The 13,158-nt window shown below is 30.2% G+C and overlaps 1 protein-coding gene across 4 annotated transcripts in view; it reads right to left on the minus strand.

Moving 5' to 3' along the window:
* Far1 (fatty acyl-CoA reductase 1) overlaps positions 1 to 13,158 on the minus strand; it is a 45,364-nt gene that overhangs the window by 3,186 nt on the left and 29,020 nt on the right. For 2 of the 4 annotated variants that reach the window (XM_070297205.1, XM_070297208.1), the window contains 6 exons: positions 7,086 to 7,313; positions 5,133 to 5,261; positions 4,791 to 5,029; positions 4,471 to 4,719; positions 778 to 1,127; positions 42 to 638 (listed from right to left, as the gene is read on the minus strand). In XM_070297205.1, coding sequence (XP_070153306.1) covers positions 42 to 638; positions 778 to 1,127; positions 4,471 to 4,719; positions 4,791 to 5,003 — 1,409 coding nt within the window. In that variant the 5' untranslated portion in view covers positions 5,004 to 5,029; positions 5,133 to 5,261; positions 7,086 to 7,313. The remainder of the gene's footprint in view (positions 1 to 41; positions 639 to 777; positions 1,128 to 4,470; positions 4,720 to 4,790; positions 5,030 to 5,132; positions 5,262 to 7,085; positions 7,314 to 13,158) is intronic. The other 2 variants (XM_070297207.1, XM_070297206.1) reach the window with 2 other exon arrangements.

Raw genomic sequence — 13,158 nt, forward strand, 5'->3', positions numbered from 1 at the left:
TAATTAAAAAATAAAATAAACAAAAACAAGAGATATCTCACTTTGTGATGTGTGAACGAGCAGCTGGCAGTGTGTCCGGACTCTCCTTCAAAATAAAATGTCGTATTCCCAAGATGTAATGCTCCAAGTACGATGGCCAATCGATTTGCCTTACATCGAACATAAATGTTTCCCGATCCTCTGGACTGAGCTGCTCACCGAGTCGTCGTACGTTTTCGTCTCTAAAGTTCCATTCTTTCGTGCTGAAATATTCCAGACACTTGGCAGCCTTGGAGAGTTTCGCCTGTACACGGACCATTATCGGCCGCGAGCCTTTCAGCCGTGCGAAGGTATCTAAGATGTGCGCGGGTAGCGTGTGCTGAAGCGTCACGCACAATTTGTTTATGATAATGGAGCTGTGACAACGACCGTCCGGATACCAGAGCGCATCGTTTGCCGGGTGTATCCGGCTATATTTGAACGATAGATCAACGAACTGCTTCCATGTTATTGGATTTTGCTGACCGGTGCAACAGTTATAAATCGAGATGGTGTCGGTGCGATGCATGGCAGTCCTCCATGCCGCGCAAATCATTAGATTTATCACTATGTCAACGGGCACCAAATCCGCCACTTTATCTTTGCGGCACAGCATAGTTCTGTAAACGAGATTGTGGAGATTTATAGGAGTGATTATGTACGATTTATGAAGATTATTCAGGCTAATGGAATCAAAATATCAGAACCAAAATAACGAATCTATTGCATTATCATTAATTATGACAGTCCTCAAGTTACCTGAAGAAGCCTTTTCCGGCGGCAGCAATGATCCCGGTAGGCCCATTGTAATTGTCCACCCAACCGGCGACCGGTTCTCTGTAGGATGACAACACGATCGACGGCCTGACAATCGCCACTGGTAAAGAACCCCTCTCCCGTTGGAGCATTCGCTCGGCCAACGCTTTAGTAAATGTGTACGTATTTGGTCGACCAGCAATCAGATTTGGAGTTAACTCCTCGACCATCTTGTCATCCATCCATTTTGTTAAAGCGATCACTTGCTCGGGCTCTTTCCCCACCGGATAAATCTCCTCGGCGACATCATGCCGATCGCAATTGCAATATGCCGTCGAGACGTGAACAAGCGCCTGCAATTAAAAACTTGCGTTCATTACGTTTACTTTCATTATAAATTATGAGAAATACGAACTGCGATTGTGAATGTCCGATTCTCCTCTCAGTACAACTGAACATGCACTCCTAATGGCTATTGTGTGTAAAGATTTAAGGCTCCTGAGTAGTCGCCGCGGCCATATTGGAATGATGAGAATGATCAGAAGCGAGAAATGACACGCTGAGAATTCTTGCATGCCATTTTTAAATAAAAAGATATTTTAAAGAAACAAGACTACAGATCGCTTTAGTTGTAAAATTGTCCGAAAACTAAGCTTTTCCTTTGACAATTAATAAATAACCGTAAAATGAATGTCAAAGTTAGCCTAGTCATACGGGAAAACATGTAGTTTGACAGCTGTCGAAAGTGGAAAATGTTTTTTTTAAGCTTAGTTTTTTTAAGCTTAGTTTTCGGACAATTTTATAAGTTTCATAAATACGTTACACATCACAGCATTAGAATAAAGCGAATAATTACGAAATGGCACGCAAGAATAATTTGGACTGTCAAAACATCACTTTTCACGCTTCATAGTTCATCGATTTGCAACGTGAGGTGCTGCATAAAAATTCTGACATATGGGTAACATGTTGGTAACTTGTAGCTAACATATAACATATATATAGTGTATATCTTTTATATATCTTTTATATAGCGTAGCATTCTATTAGAAAAATACTTGAGCAAAAGAAGGGCGCAATGCTCAGCCATCCCCAGGAAAATTTGATTTAAATAATATGGCTTTTCTTATATACAGCTCTGTTAGATCGATTAGCGGATTAGCGAAAAAGCGGCGTAGTTCGGGCATTTAAAGCGGGTAGCTATCACGCATCAGACACGGGTTCAATTCTTGTCCCTGGCATTTTTTTCCTCATTTTTTAAATACAATCTATCATATTTATTCATGTAAAATAAAGTTAATTTAACCAACAATTTTTTTTTTAAATTTGCACTTTTGAAAAACAATTTTCTTTTAATTTACTCATTTTCTTTTAATTTACTGGGCATAATTTTAATTCAATTTACAATCTTATTATTTTATACATTCTATCCGATATAAAAAGACGCAAATAAAACGCCGCTATTTGAATATAGTTATAATTTAATACAAAAGTACAACAAGTAATTACGACAAATATTATCCAAATTCCAAATAGTTGTAACCGATCTATAGAGAATGTTGATGATAGCGATAACCAGGATGAATAAAACACATTTTTTGAAATACCCGAAAACACACTTTTGGATTTTGACACATTTGTAATTTTGTATTATAATTATGTTCAAATTGTAGCGTTTTATTTTCTTCATTTTATATCGGACAGAATGTATAAAATAATAAGATTGTAAATTGAATTAAAATTATGCCCAGTTTCGTGAGTAAATTAAATTAAAAATTGCCTTCCGAAAATGCAAATTAAAAAAAAATTGTTATTGTAGTTAAATTAATTTTATTTTACATGAATAAATATTCATTGCTAGATTGTATGAAAAAAGAATGAGAAAAAAAGTGACAGGGGCAAGAAGTGAACCCGAGTTGGATGCGTGATAGCCACGCGCTTAATGCCCGAGCTATACCACCTTTTCGCTTGATATAACGAAGCCAGATATAAGGAAAGCCATATTGTTTAAATCATTTTCTTGGAAATAGCTGAGCATTGCACTCTATCCCTTTGCTCAAGTATTCTTCTAATAGAGTACTACACTATAAAAGCCTTTTTCAATTCTGTGATTCCAAAGTCGCGTCCTCCCCTGCTAGTCGCAGGAACGTGCGCATCATAAATATAATAGTACAATACTCTAGTAATAAAGGTTCTCATTAAAATTTTTTATTCAATATTTTATTTTGTATTAATAACAAAAATAATAATTATTCTATTGTATTATTAATTACGTATATGTACGTTCTATAACAATAATTAAATATTAAATATTTATGTTTTATGGTTATTAAAGTATTGTGCTATCACATTTGTGATACGCACGTTCCTGAGACTAACAAGTGATGCACTCCTTAGTTACGATTTACAATGCGGTGATGCGTTGGAAAAGAGGGGCGAGGGAAAAGAGGGAAGCAATGAGCAGTAGGCGTGAGCTAAAAAATCCAGCCGAAAGTTACAAATAAATCCTAATTCACTTATATGATAAGTCAGGGTTCTTATTCCTACCGTAGCATCTTTATTCCCATGTCGCCACCGTCAACTCGGAGTTTCACGGCGACTACTCAGGAGCCTTAATGTACAAATAAAAACACGAAAAAAGTTACAAAAGTAAGGTACACTTAGACGAAAAGTGAAGAGATAAATGCTTATCCTTATTTAATGACCACACATATTACAAGATGAAGCTTATTTTTTATTCATTAGGCATATTTATAAACTCTATTCTTTTTTATGTGTTTTAACTCTTTTCTTTTTTATGCGGGAAATATATAGTTTTCTAGAATATATATAACTAGATTATCGAAATAGGTATTCTTCAATACGATGTTATCAATAAATATTACATTCAACAATTTTTGTTCAATTTATCAAATTATCCAAATTTAACAAATTATCAAGAATAAAAAAAAATATAAAGATTATAGATAAATTTGTCAAACATCATTTATGAGTTGGATGTAAGTTGTTTTTTTTAATGCTTTCTTTCAATATATGCATACATAACCTAAAGATAAAACAAAAAGAAATAAAATTTGTATCTTTTTTTTTTTAATATACTTTTGGAAATTTTTTTCTTGTTTATGCTGTTTTATATACATATAATATATATTTGCGCATTACAATCTGAGTAATGTGATTTAGTATTATAATGTGACTAATTTAGAATATAATATAAAAAAAAAATATATAAATAGGATTATTGAACATAGATCGGTGAGAAGAATCGCGTGATATAATAAGAGTGCTAAATATAAATACACCCGTATATAAACCGGCTCTAATTACCTTTCGGAATATGTAGATATGAATTGAATGTATTTCAATATTAAGCAGAAACTTGGACAGAGTTAAAGAGCTGTTGATTAATTAAAAATCAACGTCGTATGCCATAAGCAAACAAGAAACGAAGTGTTCAAAAGATTCTCGAGAACTTATACTTCGAGAGCATATCTTTTGATGCAGTAGAGATGTAACCCTCCGTGTAGAAAAAAGATGCTGTAATCTTTCGTAAAGGCGCACATATTCGTAAAATGTAAGATTGATTGATGGACAATGCATATCTTTGATTAGTCGATTTAGGATTTACAAGATCTGCAAATCTCGGCTCAACATTGCGATTCGAATAAAGAAGAAGAAAATATGTTTCTTTCTTACCTCCACATTACGCATACGGTGGCACAATTGAACCAATCTTTTGGTGCCTAATATATTTATGGTAACTGAGAGTTTCAACGCCTCGTCGAATTTAACGGTGGCCGCTGAGTGAAAAACGACCGATACGGATCGTATTAACATATCTTGATCGTCTGCCGAGATGCCCAGTTCCGGCTCCGTAACATCACCAGCTACGGGTATGATCTTCGACAGCTCGCTCGGAGAATCCCGTCGTAATTTCTCAAATAGCTGACAAAGAAAGAAATATGATTTTAATTTTTTGAAACTGCAGTGACCCAAAGACAAGGAGAGATAATTACTGGTGCATTTAAGAGTTCTTGCAACCTCTCTTGCACATCTTGGCCTTTTTTGGATCTCATCAGAAGATAGATGTTCTTGATATCTGGACACGATCTTAGTAGCTTCTCGACGAGAACTTTACCCATGAAACCCGTACCTCCGGTTATAAAAATCGATCTATCTTTGTAAAAATCCTTCACGGATGTATATTCCCCTCCAGCCATCGTGGCCATATCAAGAATCTGTTAATGAACACGTCCTTTTTAAAAAATATTACGGATTAGAAAAAAAATATTTTCCAGGTTTACTATTAGTTAATAATTTATTTAATTATTCAAGTGAATTATATTAATATATCCTACCTGGATTGTTTCGTAAAGTTCCTTGATTTCTTTCCGATAGAAAGTACGTCTCGGATTCCTTTTTGCTTCCTTATGCTTTTGTTTCTATATTTTTTATATCCAAATCACATGTATTAGATATAATGTACCCTACGATATAAATCAATGAAATCGATTAAGTTGTAGAATATAATGTTTACAAATAAATTGCAGATGTTCTGGTAATAAGCGATAAATATTAAGGTACATTATCATTTCACTCGATTGATGTTTAATTTGTAATTTTTAATATTGATGTTAATATTAATTTTATGTTAGAAATTATCGTATTAAAGCGTGAAATAAATATCATTTTTCAAATGATTGCTATACTACGATTTTTTTTTCTTTTTTTTTTTTACTTTGCATAGCGTGTCTACTGTCTATGTATTTAGCGTTTCTCAGACTGTGAATGATATCAAGTTGGATTTGAAGATTCTTGAAATGAATTTTTAATCTTGATTTTTTAATTTTGAAGAACCATCCGCGAGCGTAAAAGTAAAATCACTGACAACAGCTGGCATTTATTCTGAGACTAATTTATGACATTACGATAAGCGAATGGAAGAGAAATTAACCAATTTAAAAATTCTTTTTGTTTTGAATCGATGTCCACGAGTAGCAATTTGCCTTCATTATTATTTTATCTTACGCATCAGAAAATTTCCCAATTTTTTATGTTTACTCATACATCTTATTGATTATTTTATTTTTTTAAAATTATTATTTACGCGAATATTTGTATTAATGCACATTAAAAACTTTATATGGAAGTTAACTTCTATTCTAGGCAGACAATAACGAACGATTTATACGGGCAATTTCTGTCCAAATAAGTGAAATTCAGGACATTGGATATTTATCTGTCCAATTTTCTAAAAATCGATTCAATATTTGAATTTCCTTGCATGAGAATCGTATTAAAAATTAAATTGATAGAAATAGTTGTTACAATCATATTAACCGCATTTTGCACGCTTTATATTTGCTCATAATAAAAACTTGAATACAGGTATTGTATGTAGATAAAGAATAGTGCGTCGCATAGTGGTAAGCGAATAAACCCCAATACAAATTATAAAAACACTTTATATTTGTATGACTTTAGGACGTCTTCAAAATGACGTCTTTGATTGGTCTAAGAAATGATGTTTTTTACACAATTCAACTCAATTATTAGCAGCCGACATCATAGACCATAAATGACTAAAAATAGACGTCATTATTTTATCATTCTGCTACATGGTTGGTTTTCAGGCACATGCTTATTAAATTTTGTTTTATTTGTTTTTATCTCTAGAATATAGTGTTCGTTTGGCCGAATACTCTGTATACATAGTGTCCCAAAGCACCTTTGACAATGCTCGTGAGCAGGTAGAGCACAGTAAACTGAACAGAAAAGACCTGTAACATTTTTTTCTATAACGCTTAATAAAGAAGCTATTATTGAGTAAAGTCTGTCCAATCAGCACCGACCTTTAGCCGCGTGCCAGGAAGTGTGCGCGAGCGCTCCGTCGCTACGGCGGCGCACACTACCAGACGGGCGGCTCACCAACGTGCTTCCGGCTGAAAGTCGGCGCTAATTGGCCAAATTTTACTAAATAATAACTTCTTTATCAAACTTTATAGAAAAAAATGGTACAGGACTTTTCTGTTCAGTTTACTGTGCTCTACCTGCTCACGAGCGTTGTCAAGGATGCTTTGGGACATTCTGTATAGAGGGATTTAAAAGTTTCGTCTTTGAAATTTGAAAATGAATAATATATTTATGCTGTTTTAAGAGAGTTTGATTTTATCACTTTTTTGCTTTTATTTCTCGCGTTCTGAAGAAATCGAGATCTCAAGTTAGGCGAAAAAGAAAAGAATCATATAGTTCACACAGAATACGTGTACGCTCACTATGTACTAATTTATATCAATTATAGGATACGTTACCTATTCTGCGATCTAACCAATTCTCTTCCAACGATTATTCTTCTATTATTCGATCCTTGAGAAATAACAAAGTGGCAAGAATAGCTCTCAAAAATGAGGATATAGCATCTGCGAATGATGCGATGTCTTCTTTTCACACACGTATACACCGTACCTTGATCTTTCAATCAGTTTGCAATCAGATCCAACGTCCATCGGATTCATTTCGCGTCTTTTATGAACTTGTTTCTGAACAATGCATAAAATACAGAGTTTTCTTAGAATTCTGAGAATTATGCATATGTCGATTAATATATAGATTAATAAGTTAGTAGAAATATATTTCAATTCTCTCCAGGTATGTTTGTGTTAAATGTTAAAATATTTTTATAACTTTATTATGTTTTGTATTTATCTCTTTTTTTTATTCTAAAAAAATAATTTTAATTCGGATATGTGTTATTTGATTTTGGTAAAATTGAGCACACTTTAGAAAATTTATAATTCGCCATAAAATTTAAGACAACATTCTATTTATAATTTTGTATATCACAAATATTTTAATATATCTATGCGTGATATGTATTTTGTTTAGTATTTTATATAACTATATAATACTTCTAACAAATTATCTTGAGCGGAGATATATTACATAAAACGCATAAAATTATAAATAGAATTCTACCTCAAATTTCGTATATTCGACGCGATTTATGGATTATCTAAAATGAATATTACATTTATTTCATCTAGACATATTCTACATATAATACTATTCCTGTCGTGAAGATCAATAATATTTTAACTTCCGGTTTTGGCATTTTCAGATGTATTGTATTTAGACATTCTGAGAAAAATTGATGATATTATCACCGAATGAAACAGATATCACATTTAAAAAAAGAAAAATATATAATATGTATATACAGAGTGTCCGACAAGTAAGTGATCAACCAAAAGATGAAAGTAGATTGGGTCAAACTGAAAAGAAAAGTTCTATACTATTTTGCGATTTTCGTAATAATTACTGAGAAATTAATTTTAAAAAATCGACTAATTCGTGCGAGTATAAGTGCGCAGTGAGAAGAGACAACCTTCTTCTTCTTCTTTTTCTATCGTGGCTACATCCGATCTAATTGGATCGGTACATTCAGGCCAAAAACTGGTTGGAAGTAACAAATAGAAAAATTCTTCTAAAAGAGAGGAAACTCGAAAATAAAGTCCAAAGGACACACGCCGGACAATGTGTTTAAACACGTCCGTTCCCGTCCGCGGGCAGCAATGAACTCTAGAGACAACCCAAAGTGACATACAATTACTTGGTGATCAATGTAATTGACGTTATTATAGTAAGGATTAAGTAATTTTATGATTTACTATTTGTAATAAAATCCGCAATATAATAGTGCCATTTTTTATATTATACAAAATATTTATTTGAAACATAATAGTGTAATTTTTTAATAAAAATAAAATGCGTTTTAATTTTCTCGAGAGAATCTATAATATATCTATAAATGCAATATTAATTTTATGACAAATACTATTTCAAATTACAAATCCTTACAAACTGAAATGTGTCTAAGTACTTGGTTAGTTAACGATTGATTTCATATTTAATTTTTATTTTTTACTTTTTAGAGGTTTTTTATTTTTTAGGGGAAAATTTTTTAAATAATTATTTTTTAGAGATAAATATATTTTTAAACTTTGTTGCAAAGGATAAAGGATTTTTATGTAGTTGGCGTACTTTTTTTTATCTTTGATGAGATTTTGTTAGTGGAATATCACTGCTTTTTGTAAAAACTCAAAATTTAAATTTTTTTGCAAAATACATTATACAATACATAGTATACATATACTATGAATTAAGATTAATTTTAATTCTTGGTATCAAACCAAGTAAATTTCGTGCCTTGTGCACATAATCAGTTTCATAGAAAACTTATTTTTCTATGTAACTGACGCAGTACTATCCGCATCTGGCTTTTACTACTAGCCTGCGATTATTTAAATTTGTTATATCACTTGAGAGCCTTAATTTCTTAAATTGTAAATAGTATATATTTACAAAGCTTATACCATACTGAATTTCAGTGGACACAATCACAAAGTGTTTTAATGTTCAATCTATTATTCTCAATCCCTTAACGGATTTTAAAACACGATATAATTTTAATACGATATAATTTTATTTTTATAGATATAATTTTACAGAAGTTAAACTGTATAGCTATTTTATAGATATATTTTTCATACAGAAATTAAACTATATAATTATAATGATAATGAATAATAATAATAATAATAATAATAATAATAATAATAATAATAATAATATAAATTGTGTAAGTGGATAAATATCAAAATATAAAAAGCAATAGGAACAAAATTATTTTACGAAGCGGATGAAGATGTTTCATATTCATATATTTAATATGAACATGAAACAAGTCTATTCTATTAAATAAATGCATATATATAAACAGTATATAATTTCTTCTAAAATGTATTCTAATAAATGGCATAACCAGATGAGCTCATTAAATATGCTCATTAAATAAGCTCATTAAATAAGCTCATTAAATAGTGCAATACAAGAAGAAAAGTGAAAATGTGATTAACGGTTATTAAGAGTATCGAAGAATAGTGCAAAGAAGAGAAATGATTTATTCTAATCGATGCCATATTGAGCAAAGTTAGATTATATTAGCGAAACTGAGCGAATGCTTATACTTGAATAAATCAGTGCATTATCAATTAATATATTTGTGATAAATACATTGTTGAAAAATGTTCATAAAAGCATCGAAGGAATATTTAGAGATTTTGACTAGTCATGTTTTCGATAACGATAAATTAGTAATTATATGCGCGAACGCGCATTCATATATAATGTTTATTTATATTTTATATATAAATGTAATTAATGCATAAATAATATTTTTAAGTTAGTTTACAAATAGCTAACAATAAGCAATGCGTTTATGTTAATGTAGCAAAATAAATCTTGTGGGGATTTTACCAAAAATATAAAACGATATTGAATATACATTTTTAATAATTGATTTATAGAATAATTAAATGGTATAGAACATAATATATATACACATGTATTACATATATATACCTATATAATATTTGTATTGCCCTCATATATTTAAATTTTTCATATATAAAACATAAATCAAGAATATATAAAACTTATTTTAGAAAATTATTAAATATAGTAAATAAAAAGATTAGAATTTTTGCAATACTTTTCCTAATTGTAAGAAGTGCATTAACATTTTGTAGTTGACACCTCCAAATATGTTTCATATTTTCTAAAGTTCCATCGTAGGCTTTTATTTTAATCAATGCAGCTGCCAAATTATTATAAACTTTTATACGATTCTCTAATAAGATCTGCAATTTAGTATCACTAACTGACTCTTCTTCTTCATTTTGATTCAAATTTGAACTATTTTTTATTGATGACAAATATTCTAATGCTCTCTGATAATATTATATTGCAAAAGGCAATTCTCTATCTGAATAAACCATCAATTTTCACGTTCACATTTTTAATTGCTTTAAAAAAATAAGTTCAACCATTATGTCAAAAAAGTTAAATAAACTAAATCTTGTCCTTAAACTATTTAGTCCAAGAAAATAAATAACCTTTATTTTATAATTTATAAACAAAATTATTACCTTATTTCTTTCTTTTGACTAATGCTTAACATTTCTATTTCAGACTCTAACTCTGGTTTTAATTCAACTGTATATGTAATATTTATGATAGAATTCCCACAATATGTTTTGTTATATTAACATAAACAAGCAATTCATTGCTTAACCATTTGTAAATGATCTAAAAATAGTAATTATATATTAATTATATTTACATATAAAATATAAATAAACATTCACACATTTCCAGAATCAAAAGTTGCGAGTGATTCCAAATCTGCAAAATGTTTGTGGACACTATAAAAGTGGTTTGATATGATTTTATCATTTCATTATTCTTTATAAAGCCAATTAATAAAAATATGTATTCAATGTTGTTGTTTCTATGATATTTTTGAAGAATTTTTACCAGATTTATTTTACTACTTAACATAAACTCATTGCATAGCCATTTGTAAATTAACCTAAAAATATTAATTATGCATTAATTACATTTATATACAGAATTATGCGTTAATTACATTTATAAATAAAATATAAATAAATATTATATATATGAATGCGCATTCACGTGTATAATTACCAGTTTATCGAAAACATGGCCAGCCAAAACCTCCAGATATTCCTTTAATGCCTCCATAATCATTTTCTAATAATCCATTTATCACAAATATGTTAATTGATAATGTACAGATTCAAATATTGCATGTAATAAAGCATTTGTTCAATTTCGCTAACATAACCTAACTTTACTCAATATGATTAAAAGAAATCACTTCTCTTTCTTGCACTATTCCGTGTTAATAATTTCTATTCACTTTATCATTTTTCTTCTTTGTATTGCACTATTCCGCGATATTTTCATAACCGTTAATCACTTTATCATCTTTCTTCTTGTCGCATTATACTCCGCGCGTATTCTTATAAAATATAAACATCTCACACGTATGTACACGTATCCACATATGATCTTGTCTCTTAAAGCGTTCTACGAATAATCGTACATGCGAATAATCGTACATGAACGATGTGAACGCCGCTTGAGGGACAAAATCGTTTTGCGTGTGTGCGTGCGAGCATACGTATGTGAGCGATTGGATCTGGATCTGAACCTGGAAGACCAAAAATATCATATTCTGGTATACGATTATCATAGCTCAGGATTGACTGCACCAATCTTATTCAAACTGGTCGCAATCGAAAGCTTGCATCCACATTCTATGAGAAAAGTGCTGTTAGATTTTTGATTGCGGCATTAGTTCCTGAGATATTTTAATCGAAAGTCGAGGGGTTGATCACTAGCGATTATAGTGTACAAAAATTACCTTTGATACGGATTACCTTTAAATTACCTCAGATTACTTAAGATTACCTCAGATTACCTCAAATTACTTCAGATTATCAAATATTACCTTATATTACCCAAGATTATCTTAGTGTATTTGAAATTACCTCAAATTTTCTAGGATTACCCAAGATTTTTCCAAATTTACTTTGATTATCTAAGATTACCTTATATGAGTACATAAAGTATTATTTCTTTAGATCACTCTAGAATATCTCTATAGACCACTATGATAGGTATCTTCGAGAACATCAATTTTAGATTTTTACTGCTTAAAAAAAAACGCGATTTTACAAAACAAATCTTTATTGCATACAGGAACATAAAAATACAAAAATTTCGCAAACAGAATATGTATTATACATATACATAGTAACAAGTTCGACTTGTAATGTTTGAGATTTTTTAATACTAACAAAACAATATTTAACTGAATATAAATATTAATAGGTATTTTATATAAAATACAAAATATTAAAAAAAAAAAAATACCAATGGTAACAAAGACTCGTTGTTAAACGATATCACAACTTGTGTTAAATTAAAACTTTTACGATTAATCAAGTCAAGTAGGTATAAATAAAAAAGTACATTTGCAAAACAAAAGTCTGAAAACTTTTATGTGTATGTACTTAAACATTATTACAGTTTCTGACGTAACTAAAACTTTTTTTTAATTTTTTTGAATTGTTTTATAATCAGTTTTCTATCAGACTGAGAAATAGTTAAAGGATTAACACCCTGCATATTAATAGAACCATAAAATACGTATCTATTCTCAACTTCCTGAATATCATCTTTTCGTAGCCACTTAAAAATTTCTAAATTTTGAGACAGAAATTTTATTTTAAACAATTGATTATTTAATTTTTCCAAGATCCTTCCTATATACCATCCAGTATCATAATAAACAGCGTAATACATTTCAGTATTTATTACAAACTCCGCATTGTTATTTTCAATATCTATTTGATGATTTAAATTGTAAGAATTTGTGGGATTTTGTCTGACACGCAATAATCTGTCATTGCTTAATTTTTTATTATTGTTAAATAACCAACAAAGAGATGATTT

This window comes from Polyergus mexicanus, unplaced genomic scaffold, assembly GCF_030449975.1.
Source record: "Polyergus mexicanus isolate NDT 795.1 unplaced genomic scaffold, iyPolMexi1.0 SCAF_6, whole genome shotgun sequence".
Lineage (NCBI taxonomy): Eukaryota > Metazoa > Arthropoda > Insecta > Hymenoptera > Formicidae > Polyergus > Polyergus mexicanus.